Source organism: Trachemys scripta, chromosome 2, assembly GCF_013100865.1.
Source record: "Trachemys scripta elegans isolate TJP31775 chromosome 2, CAS_Tse_1.0, whole genome shotgun sequence".
NCBI lineage: Eukaryota > Metazoa > Chordata > Testudines > Emydidae > Trachemys > Trachemys scripta.
Genome location: NC_048299.1, coordinates 64041422 through 64067606, shown reverse-complemented (window position 1 = coordinate 64067606; position 26185 = coordinate 64041422). Strand labels below are relative to the sequence as shown.

General features: G+C 38.1%; 1 protein-coding gene across 2 annotated transcripts in view; it reads left to right on the top strand.

Annotated features, from left to right (window-relative positions):
* Positions 1 to 26185, top strand: part of TBC1D5 (TBC1 domain family member 5) — a 474884-nt gene that overhangs the window by 290884 nt on the left and 157815 nt on the right. For both annotated transcript variants that reach the window (XM_034760748.1, XM_034760747.1), the window contains exon 13: positions 4577 to 4749. In XM_034760748.1, coding sequence (XP_034616639.1) covers positions 4577 to 4749 — 173 coding nt within the window. The remainder of the gene's footprint in view (positions 1 to 4576; positions 4750 to 26185) is intronic.

Genomic DNA, 26185 nt, shown 5'->3' with positions numbered 1-26185 from the left:
AACAACTATTAACTACAACTAGAAACTACTAACAACTACTCTATAACAACTACATCTCTACCTCGATATAATGCTGTCCTCGGGAGCCAAAAAATCTTACTGCGTTATAGGTGAAACCGTGTTATATTGAACTTGCTTTGATCCACTGGAGCGTGCAGCCCCGCCCCCCCGGAGCGCTGCTTTACCGCGTTATATCCGAATTCGTGTTATATCGGATAGCGTTATGTCGAGGTAGAGGTGTATATACAATTATAAACGAGCTAAGAGCTAGGGAAGTGGAGATCAGCTAAGCCGCGCTCCACAGTTCCAACAACCGGCACGGGTGGTAAGAAGGAACTGAGGGGGTGCTGGGTCCGCAGGGGCATATATCCGGTGCCATAAAGGTGCTGCTCCAGGGGGCGCCTCAGCCAACCCACCGAGTGTTGCTAGGGTAAAAACCTTCTGACGATCGTGCACGCAGCGCGCGCACACCTAATTGTAATCGATATGAGCAAGCACTCGAAGAAGAATTTCCTTTCCCCCACAGAAATGGGTTGCAGTGCTGCTATCTGCCACTGGACTCGGCAGAGCCCAACTTGCACAATGAAGACACTTCTGGGGGTTGGGGAGATAGAATGTTTCTGGCAGCTGCAGTTCCCAGCATGCCCTGAGGGAAGGAGAGGATGGCACACAGTAAATTCTGTGCAAGCCTGGGACCAAGCATCAGGCTGTTTATCCCTCTGGATCCCTGGGCTCTGGGGTAGTTGGGGGGGAGAAACTGGTGTCTAGGCAAAGGGGCCCTGCAGGTAGGCTCTGGGGTGTGTGTGTGTGGTTGGGCTCTGGGGAGGAGGGGTTTTGGGTGTCTGGCCCCCCGGCTGGGCTCTGTGAGGGGAAGAGAAACAGGAACTCTGTTGTCATCGGGGTTTCTTTAACTCTACTCCCGGAGGAATTTTTGTGTGTCTCTGTATTGTTACAGACATACTTGCTGACAGGTAGTTTGAAATAAATTACCAAAATAATTGAAATTGGCATGATTATATAGCATTATTTTGACAAATAAAATTTGCAAAATTTTAAAATATTGTGTGCAGAATTTCGAATTTTTTGGTACAGAATTTTTTGGTGCAGAATGCTCTGGGGAGTAAGGCAAGCTAGGCAGAAAGAAAGCTGGCCAATCTGGTAACCTGTTTCTGAAAGACTAGTGAAAATGGCGAGTAGGGTGACAAGACAGGAAGTGTGAAAAATCAGGACAGGGGGTAATAGGAGCCTATATAAGAAAAAGCCCCAAATATTGGGACTGTCCCTATAAAATTGGGACATCTGGTCACCCTAATGTCAGGCAAGGGAGAAGTCTTCCTATGATTAGCTGTGTGGTGAGGACATTTATCCTACTCTTCCTTTCTCCATTCAAAGCATACACTTACTGTGGCTTTTCAGATGTGGCCAGTCATGTTTACTAAGCCCTCTCCTTGTCTCACTTCCTCTCTGTGCTGCTATGGCTCATTCATTCTTGTTCCCCATCAGCCCAAGAGGGTGTTCAGCCCACACTACCCCCAAACAGCAGTAGATTGTGACCACCTTTGTCTTTATGCAGGGGCTAGAGGAATCCTCCTTTCTGCACATGGATGAGGCAGTACTGGGTTTACAATGGCCCCATAGTACCAGCCCATATGGAGAAGGGGCCCCCAAGCCTGGACCGTGGCCCTGCCCCTACTGTATCCATGCTCTGCTCCAAGGCCCCGTCCTTACTCGGCCTCTTCCCTCCAAGGCCCTGCCCACTGATCGCTCCTCTCTGCCCCCTCCCCTTCCGCTTGCTCCTGTCTGATTTGATGTCTGCACATCTACCAATGTGATATATGCCATCATGTGCTAGCAGTGCCCCTCTGCTATGTACATTGTCCAAACCGGACAGTCTCTACGCAAAAGAATAAATGGACACAAACCAGATGTCAAGAATTATAACATTCAAAAACCAGTCGGAGAACACTACAGTCTCCCTGGTCACTGAATTACAGATCTAAAAGTCGCAATTCTCCAACAAAAAAACTAAAAACAGACTCCAACGAGAAACTGCAGAACTGGAATTAATTTGCAAACAGGACACCATTAAATTAGGCCTGGATGGATGGGTCATTACACAAAATAAAAATTATTTCCCTATGCTAATTTTTCCCCTGCTGTTACTCACACCCTTTTGTCAACTGTTTGAAATGGGCCATCCTGATTATCACTACAAAAGTTTTTTTTTCTCCTGCTGATAATAGCTCACCTTAATAGATTAGTCTCGTTAGAGTTGATATGGCCACACCCATTTTTCATGTTCTCTGTGTATATCTATATCTTCCTACTGTATTTTCCACTGCATGCATCCGATGAAGTGGGTTTTAGCCCACGAAAGCTTATGCCCAAATAAATGTGTTAGTCTCTTAAGGTGCCACAAGTACTCCTTGTTCTTTTTGCTGATACAGACTAAGACGGCGACCCCTCTGAAACTTGATTCCATTGGTGTTTCAAGATGCCAGCCTATACTGAACGCTGGCAGCTCAAGCCATGTATTGCCTCCACTGAAGCCCCAAGCTTCACCTATGGTGAGAAGAGACTACTCTACCTCTTATCTGCAACAGTTTGTGTTGCTATTTAGGCACAAAAGAGACAGAAAACTCTCCTGAGGCCACATACGTCTCCACTGGGGATGAAGAGAAGAGCAATGAATGTTACAGAGATCTGGCATTCCCATTACTTAGAGATAATGTGACTAAAGTAATCAATCTCTTATATACAGAAGACATCCATGATAGGCAGTCCAAGGTGGTGGTGGCTGTAGGTAGTTTGGCATTGTCACCCACCATTTCCTGTACAGGTTGGTAGATGGGCAGTATCTCCTAAAATCTGGGAGCAGCCAGCTGGGGACTCCAGCCAGTAAGACCAGAAGGAACCAAAGTGGAAGTCAAAACTGTAGAGTGTTCTCACTTTTTCTACCCTGTGCTGATTGGTCATTTGCTCCAGAACTCCCCTTCTTGTCTCACAGACTCTTCTCCTAAGATTCACACCACACCTGCCTCTCTTCCCCTGCCCCTTCTTCCTCCTAACTAAAGCCACACACACATCCTCAAAAAAATCAGTGAACTAACATGCTGTTTGCTGCCACCACCTAGTTCACGCTGCTTGTGTGTGATGCCCCTTTCCCCACCCTGTCTGTGTCTTGTCCATTTGGATGATATTATCTCTTGGTTTCCTTGTATTCCCCCAGCTGTCTGTATCCATCCATTGCCTCTTGCCTTGTATATGGTCTGTAAGTGCTTTGAGTCCGGGACTGTCTTTTTGTTCTGTGTCTGTACATCACCTAGTGCAGTGGAGATCTGGTATAGGACTGGAACTCCTGGGCGCTGTGGTAAGAATAAATAATAATAAAGGGGGTGTCTGTTTTAAAAAAAAAAAAAGTACCATATCAAAGATTCTACCATTTCTTGTAGAATTCCTCTAGAAATGGTTAGAACCATTCAAACCAGCTGTAATTAAGAGCATACTCTGTAACTAGTCCCTGGCTATGAGGTTAATAAGGGACTGCTTCATTGTTATAGGGTAATACAATGCTCCTAATCTGATGAATGGTTCCCTTTTAGTAACTCGCTTCCTGGGAGTTCATATTTCATACAGTGAAAGCCATCTGCCTCACTTTGCAGAGTGACTGAGCGGCAAGCCTCTGTGACACACACCTTACCTTTCTCAGGAATAAGATGGTGGTGTCAGTTACAGTTTAATCATCCTGCTATGGAAATCCCTTTGTAGGCTTGGTGTCAGAAAGGTTCCTATGCTTTTATCTGGGTCAGACTAAAGCTTTTACAATGTCTACTCAGGTTTTTGTTTCATTTTATGCTAACTTAATAGATTCCACTGTCTCCAAGAGCATCGTGTCTTAAATAGCTGCCTTACTGCTCTCATTATAACAGTCTGGTGGGCCAGCAATTCAAAGAACATATCAAAGCCCATTCTGGGCAAAACAAAGCCTGGATCCTGCAAATACTTAAGGGTATAAAAGACTTTAAGTACTGTTAGTAGTCTCACAAATGAAAGTTAAGCATGTGCATGAGTGTTTACAGGACCGGGGTCTCAGTTTTCTATGGCAGTGAGCTTCGGATTTATTTCCATTAAAGATATTTTGAAAGCAATTACATGTTTTTTTCCCCTGTAAACTTTCATTAAAATCTAGGACTTTGATTTGTCTGTTGCTTTATTACATTTTTTCATTTATTTATTACTGGACTTTTTAATGCCTGAGAGTAGGAAATCTGCACAGACTTGAGGTTCTGTCATTCTGATGACATTTTTACTCTTTACCAACATGGGAGCATATTGACCAATAGAACAAAGTTAACTTAAAGTGAGGGGCCGATGCCTACAACAGGTTCCCCAGCAGTGGAGTATCAGGCACTCCTGCTAGAACCAGAACTCTGAGCTTGGGTAAGATGATTTGCTGAGATATTTACTTCAGAAGTCAGTGATTACAGGAAAGTAATTACCTCTCATGTACGTCTATACTGACGTTTCATGCAAAGTGTTTTAATAATTAATTTCCTGTTTGTTTTTCTGTCTTTAGGAAAAAGATGCAATGATGACGCCTATACCATTTGCAAGGCCACAGGATTTAGGTCCATCTATTGCTATTGTAACTAAAGTAAACCAGATACAGGATCACCTGCTGAAGAAACATGATATTGAGCTGTACATGCATCTGAACAGGCTAGAAATTGCTCCGCAGATTTATGGACTGTAAGTGTTTATAATGCCTTCTTTACTTTTGTTGCTTGCAATTTGTTGTGTTTTTTTAAATTAGGGAATATTTGCCCCACTTGTTTTAAAACATTAATGTCTTCTGGAATAAAGGGAAATGTGGTTAAGAAAAAGCACTACTTACCTTTGTGTGTATGTGCTTATTCTGCTAACCACACTTCTTAAATGAAAATGCTTTATTGTATGCCTGGAAGTATTCTGAAGTATTTTTGTACAACAGTTTTCTGAAGTCTTTATTTGAAATATTTTTGAGTTGGAATTTCTGGAAAAAAGAGACTTCTAACATCACCCAGCTTCAGTTTTCTAAAATGTAGAAGTTCAGTTTGATTATTCTGTATACATGGGACAGTTGGGAACCCATGTATACAGTTGCCATAAGAGAATATGTTGTAAGTAATGCTGACTAACAATTTTACCTTAAGTTGGGCTCTGTCATGTTGTTTCCTTGGATATGAATATTGCAGATTTATCAAGGTTAGTAGAATATCTGTTTTATACAAATGTTAAGGTTATAGTGTGATCTTTAAAGATGAAGTCTAACTTGAATCTATAGTAAAATGGAAGAAATATTAAGAAAAATACTCATTTAAGATCTAGAGGATAATGGAACTGAGAACAATAAGTAGCTTAGGTTTATAAAGAACAGATTTTATCACACCTGGTTGTTTTTTATTAAATTACCTTCATCTACTAATTTTGTAACATAATATAAATATATTTAGACTTTAGTCAAGTCTTTGATACAATCTCCCGCATAATCTTGCAAAGTTAAGCTAAATGGGCCGTGATATGAACCCTATCACGTAAATTGAAAATTGTCTGAAGGGGCTGCAAACAAGGAAAGGTAAATGACAAGGTGTTAAAATTTGGGGAGAGGGCAGATTATCTAGTTGGGATACCCTATGGGTCTCGTTTTATTTAATAATTTCACTAATGATCTGAAAGAAGAGGTAGACAGTTCTTTACTGAACTTCACAAATCATACTAAATTGGAAAGTGGTATAAGTACCAATGAGGACAGAAAAATAATGCTCACATACCTTGAGAGTTTAGAAATACGTATAGAAAGGAAAATAAGAAACAACTTGGAAGAATACAAACTGATATGTTGGGACAAAACTAATCCATAACACAGATATACACTGGGAAGGCAAAACCTGAAACTCAGTAATGGTGAGGAGTAAACATGGAAGGCAAAGTAGATGTGATTTTTGTGGTGCAATATGGCAACAATAAAAGAGCCATGTGTTCTCAGGTGACACACACAGAGGTAGAAAGAGTGGAGACTTTATGCTTGTGGGATGAAACTTTAAAAAAGGAAAGCTTCAGAGAATATCGAGAAAACTTTTTTGACAGGGAGGTATTAAGCTGTAAAATTATCAGTGGAAGCAGTGAAAGCCCATCAATTAGGACACTTTTAACCTAGGCTGGGCAAAGCTCTACAAAACGTATCCTCGAGAACAAACCAGCATTGGCAAGGGAGTGGACTAGATTTTCTAGCAGATCTGATTCAGTGTGAAGTACTTGAGAAAAGTGAGGAAAAATAATGTGAGCATATTGTAATTATTCTTGCCTCTAGTGCTGTCAGATAGGCACTTTTCTGAATAATGGTTTCCAGTTGTGCACAAGTTGACTGCCTCAGATGCCAAATTTTGTGTTGTGGTTAATGTTTTTTGAGCTAGAGGAGACATTTCTAGTCATTTTAACTATTAATAGTAATTACTTTACATTTCCAGTGTAAGTAAGGTAACTACATCAAGGGCTCATGAGAGCACTTTGATTAAATTAGTTGCAAAAAGTGTTTACTAACAAAGGGGTTTTGGTTTGGTTTAATATTTAACCATAATTTAAATCTCACAATGCACAACCCTGGGAATATTCTACTAAAGTGGTGCAGGAGCAAGAGGAAGGAGATAAGATAAATAGCAGAATGAAAGGTTTGTAATAAGTAATGGATTTGGGATAGCCAGTTAGAGTCAGTTCGGCAGGCTGTAGGTCTCTTTACAAATACAATATGTCTTTAACTTTTCATATTTTCAGTTTCAGTGGTAGGTGAAGTGACAAATATTTGTTTATAATTTATGTAACTTCATATATTTGCTTTTAACATTTTACATTTAGCAGCAGTGATTCTTCTATTTGTAATGACAGCGAAACTTGTTCTGATCAGGTATTTAGTCAGGATTTTGTGTATGCTTTAATACTAATTCTCAAAAGTTTCTTGCTTGTGTGGCTAATATTCAGAAATGAGACTTGGTTACCTCCTTTTTAAAAAAAAAATGTTTACTTGAGCACTAAGTTAGTACAGTACTTGTGGTATGACTAATAATTTTGTTGTTCAGATCAAGCATCTGAATGTTCTGCTTGATGATTTCTTTATTTAGCGCTAGTTTTATTTGAAACAGCTATCAACAATATCTATGTTTGTCCATACCATATGGCTTGCTGGAATGAGGGACCAGGGATAGTTGACCTTGCATTACAAGCTCCATGATATCTTTAGGACAAATTACGTCACAGTGATGAAAATAATTTATGGGAGGAAAGGTTCGTTAGTGGGTTGTGTGTGCTTGCGGTCTTATTCAGATTAAAGGGGTAAAAGTAGAAGGATGGAAATATTTACAATTCACTGTACAGTAACTCCTCACTTAAAGTCGTCCCGGTTAATGTTGTTTTGTTGTTACGTTGCTGATCAATTAGGGAACATGCTTGTTTAAAGTTGCGCAATGCTTCTTTTTAACGTTGCTTGGCCAGCCGCCTGCTTTGTCCACTGCTTGCAGGAAGAGCAGCCCCTTGCAGCTAGCGGGGGGGGGGGAGCTTAGAACCAGGGTGGACCAGCAGCCCCCCATCAACTCCCCGCGCCTCTAAATTCCTTGTGCAGCAGCCGCCCAGCAGGCTACCAATTGCCAGCAGTTCAGCTGTCCCTCCCCCCACTGCCATGTGCTGCTCCTGCCCTCTGCCTTGGAGCTGCTCCTGGGAACCTCCTGCTTGCTGTGCAAGGGAGGGAGGGGGGGAAGTCGGGGCTCATGTCAGGGTATTTCCCCCCCTACTCCTGCCCCCCCGCTTACCTCTTCTCCATATAGAGCAGGGTGGGGACAGGACAGGGCTCAAGACGGAGAGAGCTTGCTGGCCGCAGCTGCTGTCTCAACTTTCTGATCTTTTTAAAGGCAATGTACTTAGTGGTGTTAGCGTACTTAAAGGGGCAATGCGCATCTCTCTCTCCCACACACACAGGGTGTGTCTCTCAGTCTCTGTCTGCCATGCCGTCTCCCCTCCCTCCATTCCTGCTGCCTTACATTAACAACAATGTGATAACGCTTGAGGGCTCAGCCGAGTGCTAGTTCATCATTTAGCAGTAAGGCATTCCCTGGGAAATATCCCACCCTCTTCCACCCTGTAACTTCACCACCTCAACCAAGCTTCACAATCATCATTGCTGTGTGCAGTATTAAATTGTTTTTTTAAAACTTACTCTGTATGTGTGTGTGTGTATATATATATATACACATATATATATAGTGTGTGTGTGTGTGTAGATAGATAAAAATATATAGTTTTTTGTCTGGTGAAAAAAATTTCCCTGGAACCTAACCCCGCCCCATTTACATTAATTCTTATGGGGAAATTGGATTTGCTTAACATCGTTTTGCTTAAAGTCGCATTTTCAGGAACATAACTACAACGTTAAGCGAGGAGTTACTGTATTCATCTTGTAGCCAGAATAGTGATATTTCTTTGGATTGTATTAAATATACAGAGAATTTGGCCATTAGCGGAAAGGGAGACTGATTTTTTTTTTTTTTTTTATCCACGGCATTGGGACCTGTGTTCCTGTATCCTACCATTGAGAATCAAAGCTGACCAAAAAGAAAACACCATTAGGTATGATAAGCTAGTTTGCTTTTCATGTCCATTTAGTCTTTTATCTCTCGGATGCCCAAAACAGATGCCAAATGTGGTGGTTTTAATATGGACACGTGTCTACTATGTGAAATGTGACCATCAATTCCTTTCATATAGAGTAGGCACTGCGCATCCTTCAGATAATTTTTCAGCAACTACCAACATGGCCTGGGATTGAATGAGCAAAATAAAAGTGAAAGGCTATTTAACTCCTCATTAACCCCATGAGTTATTTCCCGTGTCTCTGGGGTTTTTAACGCTTTAAATAGTATGTGTCCAGATAAGGCCATTTAACGTTCATGGTGATTCTACACACTGAGTATACAATACAAAATAAATAAATCTGTCTCACTTATGTCTCATTTGACTATTTTGTAGTTGGAAAGTAAAATGTACAAAAATATATTTAAATAAAACTGTAAATTGATTACATTGGTAGTTCAATGACAGGATTCCAGACAATAAACGTCCCCTAAATTTAAAAAAAAAATTTGTTAAATCTGAATAAAAGGATTAGATACTTAGAGAGGTTGACAGATTGAATATTCAGTTTAATTGTAGAATTAGATGGGTTAACGATGATTAATGTCCTAGATTAAATGGTATTTAAATGTTAATTTCTCTGACCCTTACATCTAATTCATGTTAAAGTGCAAAATAATTATTGCAAAACCATTCTGTTGCTTCTTATACAGGCAGTGTTTCCAGTGTCAACTTAAAGCCAGGCTGTATTCTCAACTTGAGAATAGGAAATTTTTAAAAAGACAAGGTTTTTAGGGCATTTTCTTCCATTTAAAGTAATTTGTACTAGAGGATTATTTTACATTTCATTTAAAATATGATGAATAAATTAAAAAAGGTACTACCACATAATATTTTTACAACTAGTTTGTTTTATGTAATAAGGGTTTCAGAGTGAATTACATATATTAATATTGAACTGAGTGAAGTTCTCAAGAAGCTGCATGCAATAACCGCCACCAGGTGATATTAATGTTTATCATATGGATACATAAAAATAACACACACAAACACAGTGACACATGTCCTGAGTGTAAAAGCTTTCTTTAAGAGAAAATTGACACCATTGGCATATATTTGGAAGTGTCTTCATCATAACACTGAAGGCAGATTACATACCAATATCATATTGGTTAAACAAATTCTGTATAAGCATATCCATACAAATATAAAGCTTGTGTAGAGTTGTTTATAAATATTTCATGACAGTTTTGTCTAAGCACAGAAAAAGCTCTCTTCAGAACAGTATGTGCCAATGTCTTTGCCCCCCCATGGTTCCACTTTATGAAGATCAGTCAGATAGCTAGGATTGCTTGTTGTTGGCACTGCAGTGTGAGGTTCAGATTCAAGCACTGTAGGTTGATATTAGAAGTATATTCCAGTGTAGCCACATGGTAGCAAAAAATATTTTTGATGGAGCATAGTAGTAGCAAGTTTATAGGGTAACTTTTGACACCAGTCATTAGCATAGATCAGTAGGTAGCATTAGAAAGGTTGTGTTACAGAAAAGACAACAGCAGCTGTGCAGCTCCACTACTATTTTTATTAGCTGCTTTGCTATGAGCTCTGCTGTAGGGCATCCACCTGTTTCTCTTTCTCTCTCATGCCACCTCAGTACAAGCCAGAATTCTTTCCCCTAATTGTATCACTCTTGGGAGGGAGAAATGAAATTAAAGAATTCATTAATATAGTAAAGGAATATATGTATTACTTATTGCATCCAGGAAAAAAAATTAGCAGTGTGCAACACTGGAGGGGCTAGTCATCACATTAGGAGATAACTTTGATGGTGTCCTGAAAATGTAACCACGGGCATCAGTCCTCTTCAAGGAAAAGCCAGAACACCTCGATTTTTACCTATGCCCTTCATACTTCCCCTCCAAAAAGGAGAGAAATAGTCTATGGCACGGTCCAAACCAGTTACGGTTGCTCTGTAGTTTTAATCCACAATGATCAATTAGCTGGACAGCAATTACAATAAAAACAAATTTGATCCACTGTGCAGTTAATAGAGAAGCCACCTAATCTGTCTGTTGGTATTGAAACAAATTCACATATAAAAATCAAGTAATGGTATACTAAAAACTAAGCAAATGCAAACTTTTGTCCAGCAAAGGAAAAATCTCATTTCTAAGTATTTGGGACTAAATTCTGTCCTAGACTAAGTAAGCACAACTTTCATTGACTTCCTGGGTTGAATTTGTCCTGTAATATTTTACTATTTGAATTAGGCAGAGCTTTGCATGTAAAAGGGAAGCTTTTAGAAAGCGTATTCAGTACTTTATAATCCCTAGTCTGACCTACCTGTAGAATGAGTTTATGCTAATTATGCCCAAATGTCTTTCTAGGGAAATTAATAATCCTCTGCCAGTCCCACAGATTAAACCATGTGTAAGTGTAGTTCACAGGGATCTAAGATGGGTTTGGGGGCGGGGGGAAGCGGGGGGGCTGGATCAGATATTAACTTTAATACCTAAGAGTTTATGGACTTGTTCTGTCAAGCATCTTTTGAATAGCAAAACAGTAGTAGTAAGGAAGTTACAGATGCAGAAGTAAATGTTAAGGTGAGAAGTACATCTGAAGGTCATTTGGAAAGCTGTATTTTATTTTGATATGGGAGGGACTGTCTGAGTAGCTTTTCACTACTTGAAATAGAGGTTGTTTATCTATTCTTGAAGTTGTGTTATATGGTTCCTCACAATCAGTGGATGTAACTAATCTTTGTTTTATGCAAATAAATGTGGGTAATTCCTGAAGCATCACAGTTAAATACCGTATTGGGCAACAAATAAAAGCCAGTTAGTTCTGTAAAATTCATTTCTTTGTTTTTAAACCCAAACTACCTGCTTTTAGTTTTCTTAAATGATTGATATCCTCACTGCTTCTTGGACTTCTCCAAAAGTTTGCAATTCTTTTGATTGAAACAGTGCCTTCTGTTCTTTTACATTTTCTTGTGCTGTTGTGTATTAGACTGGAAATGATAGTCTGATACATTTTAGCTTATATCATCTTTCCCCCACCTTCACAAACTGTATATATTTAGACTTAAGATTTCCTACTGTAGCGTCTGCAATGTTAGAAGCCTACATTATAAAGAGAATGAAAGATTGGGTGAGGAGTGGAAAGTGTTCATCTGTCTTTTATTCTCTTGCTACATAATTATGTGCTGAGATGATAATGAGTAGTACTGGGTGGCTGTGAGGATGGAATGCAGATTTGTCATTATATTGTTCCTTGATGCAGGTGGTGTGCTTCCCGTTTGAAGTACAGGGGAAAGTCTGTATTTGAGGAAGAAGCATAGCAAGAAAGCTTCCATTTTGGCTTTTGTCATAATGTCTTTAAAAACAAACTTGGCAATATGAAACATATCTAAGCATTGTAATCCAGTAGATTTAAGGGGAATGAATAGCTTCTGACGCATGGGCTTGTAGGATGAATTTAATATTCCGAGAGATATGGAAGGCTGCCATAGGTTCAATTTACTGTAATATGAAGATTTAAGCTAACCAACAGTTCTAAAGGCAGAACAGTAAAGGGAGCGAATCCATTAACAGTGAATTCATGAAGCATTGTTTACAATGTTTATCAGGGTGTTATGAATCAGATATACACTTGTCCTTTGTTAACCTTACTGTATATTTGTGCATTTCAACTGCTTAGATCAATCATTGCTGCTTGCTCTGACTCCTGTTATTTTCTTTCTTTCAAGAAGAGAGGGAATTGCAGTCTAGAAAACTTAGGATAAAAATTAGTAGTAAAAAAGCCACTAGAAAGTGGCTTAAATGACTGTTGGGAAAATAATTCTCAGTGTGTATAGGGCTCCAAGTTAGTGTCAGCACCGTGTATACCACTCAGGAATGGACAGTCACTTTTGTATCCTGCTATCAATTTCTTAGATAAAGACCAATACTTTTGAAGACTAAAGATGAGTCTCTGAGATCCTTTATTCTTTCTAATGAAACATGGGTTTACATGAAAATAGTGATGGTAGATTTAGGGCTAGAACTGCACAAAGAAGAAACAGTATGGCAATATACTGCCAACACAATTTAGAGACTGAAGAATTTAAAATTATGTATTCTCATCATACAACTCTGCACCCATGGAGCATGGATAAAAAGCTTGGCTCAGATAAGGTTGATTTTATCCACAACTTCCTTAGAAAAGTATGTGAAATACATAAATCTGTAACATAATGGAGACACCCAGTTAACCAGGTTATTCACCACACTGAACAGCTCCAATGACCAGGACTTTATGAATGTTATGATGAAAGCAAAGAAAACATTCTTCACTTCGTGCATTTCCACAAGACAACATAGTGTTTAATGTTACAACAGGTGTGATTCAAATGAGACATCTGCCACTGGCATGCTAAATTTTCCTTCGCAATTCACTTGTCCAAAGCTATCTATAAAGCTTAGAACTTATAGAATCATCTGGAAACAGAATTTGACTGCCCATTTGTTATGCAGTACTTCTTGCAGGAAGCATATTACTCCCTTGCCCTGATGCAGAGGGCCTTAAGAGGCAATTGTATTGATGATCAAGGACAGCAAACCATTGTATCTTTCAAAGACTATTGACAGAATGATCTGTTAGATGAACAGTACTCCTCTTCAGACCTATTTAAAATCAAACTGTTCCAAGAGGGTGGGCCAATGAAATTACTAGCTTTTGTCCCAAATGGCGTTGGTACTTCTGACTTCATTATGTTCATGATGAGGTTCTCAAAACCACACTCAGAAATACAGATCCAGAAGATAGCCTGCTGTGTGCAAAGCCAGAAGTCTCCCTAGGACATTCCCGTATACGTCCTGGTGGCCAAGTAATTAGGAAGTAGCCCAGAAGTGGTGTTTGTGTGGGAATTTAGGTCACCCAGAACAATCACTTGTTTTCACAGCAATGACTAAGACTATCAAAAAGGAAAGGAGCAAGGTTAACTCAGATTGAGAGGCATCATGAAGGCCTATCCACCAAAACTATCCCCATCTTAATTCTTTCCTGGGACTCTCACACAAAGTAAGGCTCAAAAGAATCATTTTATACATCTGATACCTCCTTTAACTCCTGGAAATGATGGTCTCCATCATATATCTCCATCAGCTATTAAGAATGATAATATCATGTATGGAAGTCCTCTAGTTGGACCTGACCAGGGGAACAAGAAATAGTCTTTCTATTCCCATTGGTCCTTTGCTCTCTGGAATAATGGAGTTCAGATAGACCCATAATGCAGTGAATCCCACTAACACACCATCCAGAGAAATTATAACAGACAAGTGTCTGGAACTAACATGAGGGCACACTCAGCTCAAAGAATGTGGTCCAAACAGATATCAAAACATTGTGCAACACCTGGACTAACTTTCATATGATATTATCCAGTGGAGATGTTAATGTTGTTTAGGTTAGATACTGAAAACACTGTGTTATTATGGTGGCTTTGGGAAAGCAATTGGAAATGATATAGCCCTCTTGATTTCAGGTACATGTCCATCATTTATTATCACCGTGTGAAGGTCTGCTTAGATACTCAACTGTTTTTAAATTATCAAATAACAGGTCTCATAGTCTCTGATTTTCCATCTGAGTCAGTCTGTTCAAAAGATAGCAAAAAAGAAAAGATTGCAGGGGAGATTTGTGCCTGTCTTTAGTCCTAGGGCAGACTGACTGCAGTGCACGATATGTGGGGCTGAGCTGTAAGTCCATTCAGAAGCTTAAGCTAATGCAGAATGTGGTGGCCCATGTTAGTGCTGTTTCTTGCTGTGAGAGTATGACACCAGTGTTCTATGATCTCACTGTTAGCTTCCAGGGGAAGTTTAAAGTATTGGTTCTGACCTGTGTAATGGCCTTAGGGCCTGCTTATCAGAGAGACTATTTTCTCCCTATGTGACTACTCTTCCCTGAGCAGAAATTATGTGGTATTTTGTACTACAGTACAATACTTTAGAAAGGACATGTATGAATATTTTTTTTGGTCATTAAACTTCCTATCAGTGAAGTAAGCTTTCCTAATAGACATTACTTCCTCAAGGAGATTATCTGAACTCTAGATGTCAGTGGATAGCAAATCAGACATAAGTTTGCTCTATGCAGTGTTGTTGTAGCCATGTTGGTACCAGGATATTAGAGAAACAAGGTAGGTGAAATAATAATTCCTCACCCACCTTGTGTGTCTAATGCATTTGCTCTGTAATAAGAACAAAAAAGGTCTAAACAGTTTCAGGCTGCATACTTAGAAGCATCACAGCTTCAGAATCACATTTCTGGTGCAAACAGACCTGAAATATTTCTTTCAGTTGTGAGCATCACGTTACCAGAAAGGACATGCAGTAGAAAAACAGACTCTGGGATTTTAAGTGGTAGGCTGCAACTTTAGTAACGTAACAGTCGGGAGGGGAGGTGTATGCCCACTCATCTCAAATATCAGGCATTTAACTAGGTCTAGTGCCAGGTTACAGACCTTTATCCATATAACCAATAACCCTGGATAGACCCTTTGGCCTATCCTCCAGGCCTCAGCTCACTTTTGAGTCCACATATTTTCCCATCCCTGTGAGGTTGGTAAAGAGTACGAAGGGGGACTTTGGTCTATGAAGACTTCAGGTCTCCCCTTCTCCTTACAAGCACAGGGTACCCCAGTGAAAATGCTGAGTCTTATTTACCTGTTTTACTTGTATCCTCACTGGACACCAGCCATCAGCTGCGACAAACTACAAATTCCTGTATTAGCTCTTAGTATTAGACTTCTAAATCCTAGTCTTCTTTACCCCAATCATGCCTTCATAATGCTGCAAGGAAGGTGAAAACCCCTCCATACATCAGCCAATTTGGCCCAATATAAAAAAATTTCCTTCCTGATCTCCAAAACAGGAAATTGTTCGCCCCTACAGCAACCTGGAAATGCAGCTCACAGGGTAGGCTTATTGGAAGAGAGGTCAAGGCAGCTGAAGAAGCAAAGGGCTCCTGCAATCTGAGGAAAAGTTTAAATTGTTGGAACGGGAAGCACGGGGGCCAATCAGCTCCAGCATTTTGGGGCATGCATTCTCCTTTCCCCGAGAACAGTTCATCCCCTTCTCCGGTCCAAGGGTCCGGTCCAGTCGTTGAGCTGTGGGGGGTTTCAGGCATGGGCTCCCCCCCCAGCGCACACCTGCCTTTCATGGATAATGCAGTCTCCCTGTGCTTGAACCAAATGTGTGTATCTCCCCTTCTGAGATGAGGTGGGGAAGAATGGAAAAATGGAGGGAGTTCTGCAAAGAAAATAAAAATGATTAGAAGCTCATGGAATTGATTTGACTGGAAAGAATAGTATGTGAATGCTAAGCAGTGACATAGCACGAATGTTAGAAAGGTGTAAACATCAAGGAGGGAGAGAAAGTATTCAGGATCGCACATGAGCCCAAAACTGCATGGGTGCTGAGTTCCCTCAACCCTCCATTGACTAAACTAGGAGTTGAAGGTGCTCCTCACCTCAGAGGAGATTCATTCACTGCAACATCAGGCACGTAATCAGGAGTAATTGTATTAAATTAGAAAATGGAGAAAAAGTTAGGTTCAACTCTCAAGTTAGAAAAAACTTCCTGACTATAAGATCTGTTAGACTGTGGAATAGTCTCCCAAGGGAATTGATGAAAGTTCATCATATGAAACATTTAAGAATAGATTGGAAAAAAATAAATGCAGAGGGAAACATGCTGCACTGGTTGATGAGTGCACTAGATCACTTACTAGGTCTGTTTCATTTCTAACTTGTATGACACTAGGAAAATTCAAAAGTTGAAAAATAATAAAGAGCAGAGCTCTTGTAAATAATACTTTAGCCTTATTAAAAAAGTAAGCCAATAAATAAGATAAGTGAGTACTGTAATCTTAATAGCTAATAAACTGGCAAATTATAATTCCATAATATAGAGCCCAATAGGAAGACTGTTGTATGACTGCAGTCGGTTAATATTTTTTGCATTGCATATTGGTGAGTGGAATAATCATGCATCATTGTGAACACTGAGAGAGCGAGAGGAAGAACTCTGCTCTGAAAGCAGTATCATAAATTTGTGCTGACATTTAGAATGGGTGTGTTACATTAACTTTCACTGAACTTGTGAAAGATCCTTTCTCAACATCCGCAGGAGTTGTACAAACTTCAGTGAAAAAGCTTTTGTTCTTGCAAAGCTGGGGCTCAAGAGCTTTCACCTTGAGTATCTTTTCTGTTGCTGATGTATGCTGGATCAAGAATTTTCAAAAGCATCTTAGGAAATGTTAACGTAGGGGAGCCATGTTCTAAGAGCAAAAGCCACGAACATAGTTCAAAGAACCAGGTCAGTCTACAATAGGACGGGTAAGTGAAGGGGGCCAGATATTTTCCTGACGTTTGATGACTCATTCATTGTAACATTCACAATGACCCAATCAGACAACAGAAAAGGTGGATGGTTACAACAGAAATTTTGCAGGCATACAAAACTCTTAATTTCTAGAAATGTCAACAACAATGTCATATCCAAGTAGTGTGTGCAATATACACTGAACACTAGAAAGGGTAATGGGACCTTTGATGACTTTTTCAATTCTAGATGTTGTTCAGCGTATTTAATTCGTGGAGTCACTTCTTTAAAAATAAATTATTTTAAAAGTAGTTTTAATTCTCCATTTTATCATTTCAGTTACACTAGTGAGGACAACTTTCATTTTGAGGCAATGTCACATCCAGCATATGAAAGCATTTAGTCGTGCATCATGCTTCACTATTCATCTGAGGGGTATTGCTGTCCCACTGAAACACATGCCCTAATGTCTTCTGTGTTTAAAATACACTTTTACATGATAGATCTGTGCTGCAGTTTTCAGCATGCACTATGATGTCACAAAGCAGCTGTGTTACATTACACTTAAACGGTATTAAACCTTTACATTTTAAATTAATATATTTCTTTTCCGTGATATAAATAGAATACATAATAAGCATCTGTGGGATATGCAATTAATGTCACTTGTGAGGAAAAACCTTCATGATGCACTTGGGCTTTGGCACTCTTAAATTACGAGCTCTTTACTACACTCGTGGGATAAATTCCATATCCCCCAGATGCTTATTATGTATCTTCTATGTCCCTTAATTCCTATTAGCTGGATTAGCAGTTGTTGTGATGTTGAGGTTTATGGTAATTTAACTGGGATTGTTCTCTGTGATCAATACATAAACTTTAAAAGTTTAGCGATTTTATTCTGTCAATTCCAACATGTGCAGTGTGTCACTAATTGTTACCTGCACATACAGGAAACCTTTGGTCACATGTGAATATTTTTGTGCTGTGCTATGTTCAAAATAATAATAAGCAGCTCAGCAATATGTAAATCTAAATATATAATGTAAAAATGACTAGAGTGACAATACATATACTGTTATTCTGATGAGAATTCTTTGAGAGGAAAAATTCATATGTTAAAATGATAAAATAGTTACACAAATTTTAAGTCCTAATGTTGACTCACATCACCATAGTATATCAGTGCCCGTCCATTACATAATAGCTGTATATTTCTTTTTTAAGAAAAAGCAAAGTATTTAAATAGAAAAGAATGAGTTGGATTGCACAGATTTTACTTCTGAAAGCAAAAGGAAAAAGGGTATGTGTTTGATCCTAAGACTCCCCGGTCTTTGTTCTTTAAGTTTATTACTCTTCTAGGCACAGCCATTGTCAAAAGGGCTTGTCAGATTTGTACAAAATGTCACATATTAGTTACCAGCTCAAGAGCAAATAAGATTGTAACAGGACTCAATACAGCTCTGTGATTAATTGTTATATATTCTAATTCATGCCTATTATATTTTATCTAATTTAATAAAAGTCTAAAATGATGATTAATCCTTTCACAGCAGCAGTTGCTGGTTCATCCATTACGTGTGCAAACTGAATTCCACTCCCAAGGAGTTAACTACTATTTTGAACTTAGTGTGAAAAATGCCATTATCAATTTCATTAACCTGATCATCAAATTTTAAAAAGTCAACTAATAAAATCCATTACCACACATCACGCATCGAAGATTAAAAACTGGTCCTTAGTGGCCAGGAATAGTCAGAATTAAATTCCCGCAACATATGTTTAAAGTGCTCATGTGACGTTATTGTATCTGAAATTATCAGAATGTTATGTTTATTAACCCAAGGGAATTAAGATTCTTGTTTCGTGAAAAATGTAGCATGCATATTAAATTGATCATTAAGTCAGAGCCTATCAATATATATGCGGCTGTTATATATAGATATTTGATTAGCATACTGATCGTGAGAAATTTTTTGCACTTACGGTTGCATCTCTTTGCTTGTCCTCCTTGGATAACATTGAAGAAATAAATGTCTATCTATCAATGTGCCTCCACTTGGCTGCCTTTGTAGAAAGGAGACTCCAATGTGATCTAGACTTAAACATTGCAGAAAGCAATCCTTCTGGAGGGAAGCTTGCATGGTGGATGCTTCCATTGTATCAATGCTATAACTAATAAAACTTCAGCTTCTTTGAGGCATGTTTCCAGTTATGTGCTGTACTTTATCCCTCACTACTTGTTGGCCAGTCCATAGTCAACAGCTTTACTGCTCTACAGTCTGAGTAGAGGAACGGTTTCAAAAGTGCACAGCTGTTAAGAATTTTATACTTGATTACCCTTTATCAAATTTTGGTTGTTCAGGTGTAGGGAAAGCAGTGACCGTTCAGTAAAATAACTTATGATTACCCCAAATAACGAGTCAACAAATTCAGAAGAAACAAGACCTACACAGCAGTGAAGATGGAAAAATATCTTTAAAGGATTTTCTCAATGTCAATTGAGGCCCAAAATTTTAGTTTTTTAAAAACGAATTTCTGAAAAGTCCATTTCATCAATAGAAATTGAGTTTATTTTCATTTAAATGAAAACAGTTCATTGTATTAAACCCCTACATTACAAAAACCAACTACAGTATGAGAACCAGAAAATGAAACTGACTATAAACAAAAGTGAAACTGGCAGGTCTAGTTCTATTGTCAAGATGAATGAAATGCAAAAGTAAACTAACACCATAGGAGGGTTAAAATAAATGTTCAATAAATCTTTATAAGTAGTATGTTATGGAAAATACAATAATTTTAAAACTTAACAATGTATCTTTTATTCAAAAACTTATTTGTTGATTTTAAACATTTGCAAGACTAGGATGTATTTTCTGTGACTTCTTCAAGAACCTCTCACTACAATAAATAAATAAATATAGTGTATTAATTCGACAGGTATGTTGGGTCTGTACAGTCCTGCCAGACTAGTGATTTTAAGTTGATAGTTGCTGATCCTTTTATCACAGATGTCTAGAAAGGGTTTTTGTTTATACTGTACTATAGACTTTTACAAAGCATATTTGAACTTAGGCCATAGTGCCCCTGTAGCCATCCCCTGAAACTCTGCCCACAATTCTGTCACTTTGAAAACTCATCCAATTAAATTGCTTCCAAGCAGTTTCCTAGGTAACAAACACACTGTCACAGTAAGAGGACTACCACACATTAGAAAAAACAAAAACAAATGGCACAATTTCCAGTTTTTCAATACGTTTGAATTCTAAATTGTTACCAAAAGATAAATATTTAAAATTAGTGAATTTAATGTACTATAAAAACAAATGGAAAATAGGTACTTGTGACATAATGCTTTAATCCCTACCCATTCATTAGGAAGGAATTATATAACAGATTATTGCAAAATATAGCCCCTTGCTTGACTCCAAAAATAATGGTTAAAAGTAGCTTCCGATTCTGTGCCTTACAGTACTCTGTTAGGTTTACATATGTAGAGACTCTATATAAACTGTTGGTATGAAGATATTGTCTTCTTATGACATTTTCTTGCCAGTCAAAGTGCCTACTAGTGCCCATTGTCCCTAACATAAACAATTCACAAAGGGGAACAAACTAATATGAAAATTCTAAGGTTTTTACAACCCCCCCACTCATCATTATTTATTTTATATTGCCCAAAAATGTACTAAATGTGTTCAAGCAAACATAAAAATGTGAGGTCTGTCCCTGAAAGAGCTTCATCTTCCATGCTTCACACTGAATGGAAGCATGGCGGGCTTCTGGCAATGTTTCTGTCAGTGACTGGGCTGAGGGCTGTGTTTTGTGCCTCCTCCAAGGGGACTCTGAGTACACGGCTCAGAGCACTGTGCAGGAGGTTCTTAGCACCCTGATGCATGCTGGGCTTTATCGTGATTTTAATCCATAGTGCAGGTGTAACAGAATACTCTGCTGCTTAGTGTGGCTTCACCCTGGATCGTCTCCCATTTTCTTGTTTTACCCGCTTTATCCATGTGACCCCTCTGTGAGCAGATGTTTTATAGAGGTTGCTGATGCAGGTACGTAGGGTGGGAGGATGTCTGCTTAGCCACATTTCTCCTTTCCCCTTCCTTCTTTCCTATCTAGGTTTTCTCCCCTCTGCTTCATAGGAGCCCTATATCATTTCTATTGACAAAAGTGTCACTTACAGAAATGATGTTTCAGGATATTAGATCAGATTACCCACCAAAGGTGAATTATCTGTTTTTAGATTTTCATGTATTAGGTTTCTCAATATTAGATACACTCACTTGTATTGAGAGAGTGTTGATTTTCAGATATTGGGAAAGAAAGGGGATTAGGAGAATACTTAACTCATAGATGGACCAAAAATATAAAAAGTTAATGATTTCAAACATTAGCTTTAAACACTTTTTTTAAAAAAACCCACATTTTAGTCTACAAAATTCAGACAGTTGTGAAATCTTGATCTTTTAACACTGCATTGACTAACTTTCTTTTGAAATTGATCTGCTTTGCTGACTAAAATGTTTGGTTTAGGATAATGTTTTCTTTTTAATAAAATGTGTTTTAAATTACCTTATTTTAATACCTTTTTTGGCACATCTCCGAGGAGAGCAACTTAAACATTTTCCTCACTGTGTTCAAGGGTATATGTATATGATGTCTATACTGTGCTAAATTTTGAGACTACTATTGCCCCATAGATTTGAATAATAGCCAACAAGGTATTACTAGGACCAAAAATGTGCTCTAACTGCTAAATCATTTTTAAACCCCAGGGAAAACTAGTATCTAAACCTCATTGAATATATGTTTTATATTAATTGTCACAGGGGTAGAGAAGAGCAGCTCCACTTTTTCCATTTTAAAATAGACAACACATGGCAGCATGCTGTACCTGTGCCTTTCTGGTGGCCCTATTATAACTTTAAGCTTTCTCTTCATGAAAATGACAGATTTTCAGAGATGCTGAGCACTCAGAGTGCCTATTAAAGTTACATGTGCTGCCATTTTGGGTTTGGCTTGGTTTCCTACCTGTGACACAACGCCCTTCTACCCTATTCTGAAGTAATTTTGGCATTTCCTGTAGAACAACTTGTAATGGGTTTCTTCAGGGCTCAAATGTACCCTTGGGATCCTCTTTCCTAGCTACTGATTTACTTCACAAGAGATGTCATTTGTACTAAAAAGGTTTCTGAGGTACCTCTGAGACTCCAAAGTGCCAGTTCACCTGGTACCTTTTTTATTTTTTTAAACTGCTACGGTTTCTGGCAGCAGACCCACAATCTGCAAAACCATTGGTACATACTATTCACAGAAACAAACCAAATCATTGTCAGAAAAGAAGTTATCACACTGAACATGTTGATGGTGAGATGAGGTGAGGCTTGCAAAATGGTAGCACATTGGAAAAACTGAGCAGAATGATAGGAATGTGGGGTAGAGGCATGGGAGGAAGGGAAGTAAGACCCCACCTCACTGGATTGCTAAACTTAGTCTGCTTGGCTGAAACCAGTTTTTTTTCCTCCTTATATTTCAGTCAGTGAATTATGCAAGAGGGTTTGTCATATGACCAATCACAGTCAATTGGAATGTCTGACAATCTAAGGATGAAATAAATATCTACTGCCTGTACCTGAATTGGGGGTGGGGGTGGGCATGTACGTGTGAGTATAATAAATACAGTGCACATTTTAAACACAATATAGGTTTCCATAGACTGTGTGTGTTTGTAGCTATGGATAAGTTCTCACATACACAGATTTTATTTTAAAAATAAATATTATACTGTTTAGCTAACTCCTGAGTAACAGAATGGCAAAAATATCTAGTTAAACTGGTTTCTGTGGGGTTTTATTCTTTTTTCCCTGTTTCCTCCAGTTGTAAAAATTATAGTGATTACACATCATAAAGCCTATCTGTAATAAAACGCATCAGCTGGCCAAGGTTTTCATCGCTCACTCAATAATCCATTAATACAGCAACGCTGCCCAGGCATCTTTATAATACCAACTCGGAGGTAATTTTAATCAGCTAGACCAGCTGGTATTTAACAGCAGCTGCTGGAGACGCCACAAATATACTCAATAGCTGACATCTTTATTTGCAGTTTTTCAAGGGGAGAAGAGATCCTCCTGTGGTTACTTATATTAAGCATTAACAACAACAAAAAAGTATTGGGTATCGGAGGATTATACCTGAATGGGGGAGGGGAAGGGTTTATACAAAAAATAAAAATGGTAGATTCTTGGAGATAGAGAGGTTTTTGCATGAAGTCTTCTCCATAAGCAAAAATACATGCTGGCTTTGTTGGAGTTGAGAACCTTTTCCTGGTACATTTACACTAATCTCAGACATAATTTACAGCATAAAATATATTCTGCAGTACTGCATCATTCTGTTTTACTGAAGCTTTCCTGTCTTTTTGTAATATAAATGTGATAAATAGTGTTCTTGCTAGAAAAAGTGATGCTTGCTTCCATGTGTTCAGTTTTAGCCGATGCATACCATCTTTTTTGTTCCCTGTTTTGTTTTAGTGAGTCAATATACAGTGTGTGTGTGTATCTGTACTTAAACGTGTGTGTGTATATAAATATATATAGTTTGTTTATACATTTGTACTTCTCATCTTCTCTGTAAGGGTAGTGACAAATTTAACATTGCGCACTACGCAGTAGTAAATGTGGAATACCATTTCACATGGGGGGAGATGTTAGGGGGAAACAAGCAGAGGCAACATGAAGTTAACAGTCACAAACACATTATAAATAAAAATTTAATTACACTTGGGGGAGCTTGGCTTACAAAGCTCAAAAATCCATAATGGAGCTTGCTGGTAATAAAGGCCTGATCTGTTTGTTAAACTCCAGTATTCCCATTCTCCAGTACCTCTTCTTTTATATAAAGCATCAACTTCTGAGTACCAATTTGCTAAAAGTACTGATTTCATTAGTAGTTTCTTCTGCCAGATAGAGAATTTCATATTTCTCTATTAAAAAAACAGTTATGACTCTTAGGTGGGGAAGAAGGGGTACAGTAAACAATGTAAGGAGAACTGTTTTCTTTGATTATTTATGTATGATGTGGTATAGCTGATGAATTTAATGCTTAATATGAATTTTACTTGTTGGAAATAGTTTCTATTTTGTGCGTATGTATGTGTATGTGCAATGTCTAATGTAATGTCCTCTTCATAATGAAGACCTAGGCGGATGCATGGAATAATTTCAATTGAGTTATGCACCTTGAAATACAGAAGTAGTAAATTTGTTAGAGGCATAGGTTTAATACCAGGGACCCATATTTTCCTTGCGCTGATATTTTCCTTCTAAGATGAATATTTCAGAACGAAAAGAAGTAACAAGAGAGAAGAAAAACTCGAATACATATTTATTAAAGATGAACCAAATTTCTGGTGAAACCAGTCATTTGAAGGTACTTTCAGTTATTAGTGCCAGTGAGTCACTTCTTTATAGCCAAATAGGGATCTGTCCTGTTTGAGACTATGAATAAATACTTAAAATTAAAATCCAGTGACAGAATGGATTACTGAGATTGCAATTTGACTAAAAATATACTTAGCAAGCATATTTTCTCGTATTTGCAGTGAAAAGAGTCTGTTTAAGTTTGTTTATTGTGTTTGACAACAGACAGTTTGATATATTGCTGGGCACAGCGGTAGGTTGGACTTGAGTGGTATTAGCTCTCAGTGTTTTGATTAATGGTAATTGTTTTGATGAAAAGGCATGTTTTACGTACAACTCATAGTTCTGGAAAACAGAAGTCAACTTGTAACATCTGTAATTACTATTCTGAGCTAGCATATAAAAAGAGCCCGGAGAACATGCAAGCGAAGCACAGCAGGGTTTTTGTGTGTGTTTATTTTGCATTGTGTTGCATTTACACACTGTTCCTCGTGTCAGAAAATAAATCTTGGCATATTGCTCTTTCGTTGAACATTATGATGTGCTTTGTGACACCGTTCTGAATCACAAAGCCTAGTTTGAATCTTGTAATGGTTAAATTTCACCTATCTGTTCAATCAACAAAAAAGAAGCTAGAGAACCTTGATATTCTTCAGGCAAGAAATATAAACGTGTTCATCCTTTCTGAGTCTGGTTTCTTTTGTTAGAAAAACACTGCTTTACCCCATTGTCAGAATATATATTCTAATTTTCTAATTTTTTGTTTGGAAAATATTTCATAGTCTTTGTGCATCATGAAAAATGAAATAGTTGATAATTTTTGTTCTTCAGTAAATAAAAGATTGCAATGATAGCTTCAGATTCAAGCCAATATCTGCTTTGTAAGAGGATGTCAAACTCTTATTGCTAATATCTTTCATGTATATAGTGCTTTTTATGCAGAAGAATGCTGATTTCTAGAAAATGTAGATTTTAAGCCAAAAATACAATTAAAAATATATCTCCTTGTCCCTGCATGTTAGCTTCGAAGTGCTCTTCGTCAGCTTCACAGTCAACGCCAAAAAATCTCTCTCCCATTTTTAGGATGCAAAAAGTATCATGAAATGAATACACTGGGAGTACTGTAAACCATCTTTAGAAGATGAGAACATTAGTTTTACAGGTTCCTTATTTTATTACAGGCTTTCTTCTCATATTTAATATTTTGCAACACATTCTAAAAGAAGAAATGAACAGATAGTGCTTTTCTCTATCTGAAACATGTAGGGGCATCAAAACCTACCTGAATTGTCCCCTAGACAGTATTAAAAAGAAAGCAGTAATATCGACATTGTAGAGGGAGGCAACTAGATTTCTAAGTCTGGTGCCAATGTTTGTAGTCAACAATGAGACATAAAAAAAAAAATTGTAGTCCGTGTTGATAATAGCAGGATTTGAGGTTTATATTATTAGAGCTAGCCTAAAAATATTAGCGCACAACTCGTGTATAGCCTTTATATAAGCTATGCTCTATTATATATTTGGGGGGAAAATAAAATCTGTAAAGCATGAAATTGTGGTGTTACAAAATGATTATTTCTAAAAGTGAATTATCTCATTCTATAGTAGAACTAGCTTGGATTGCACTGTTAGAAGTCAGGTGGTTTATTTCTGAGCAAAATACCAATTAATAAATTAATACAAAACCCAGGACATGAAAATAATACTATTTTTTAATTTGCCTTCCAGTTAACA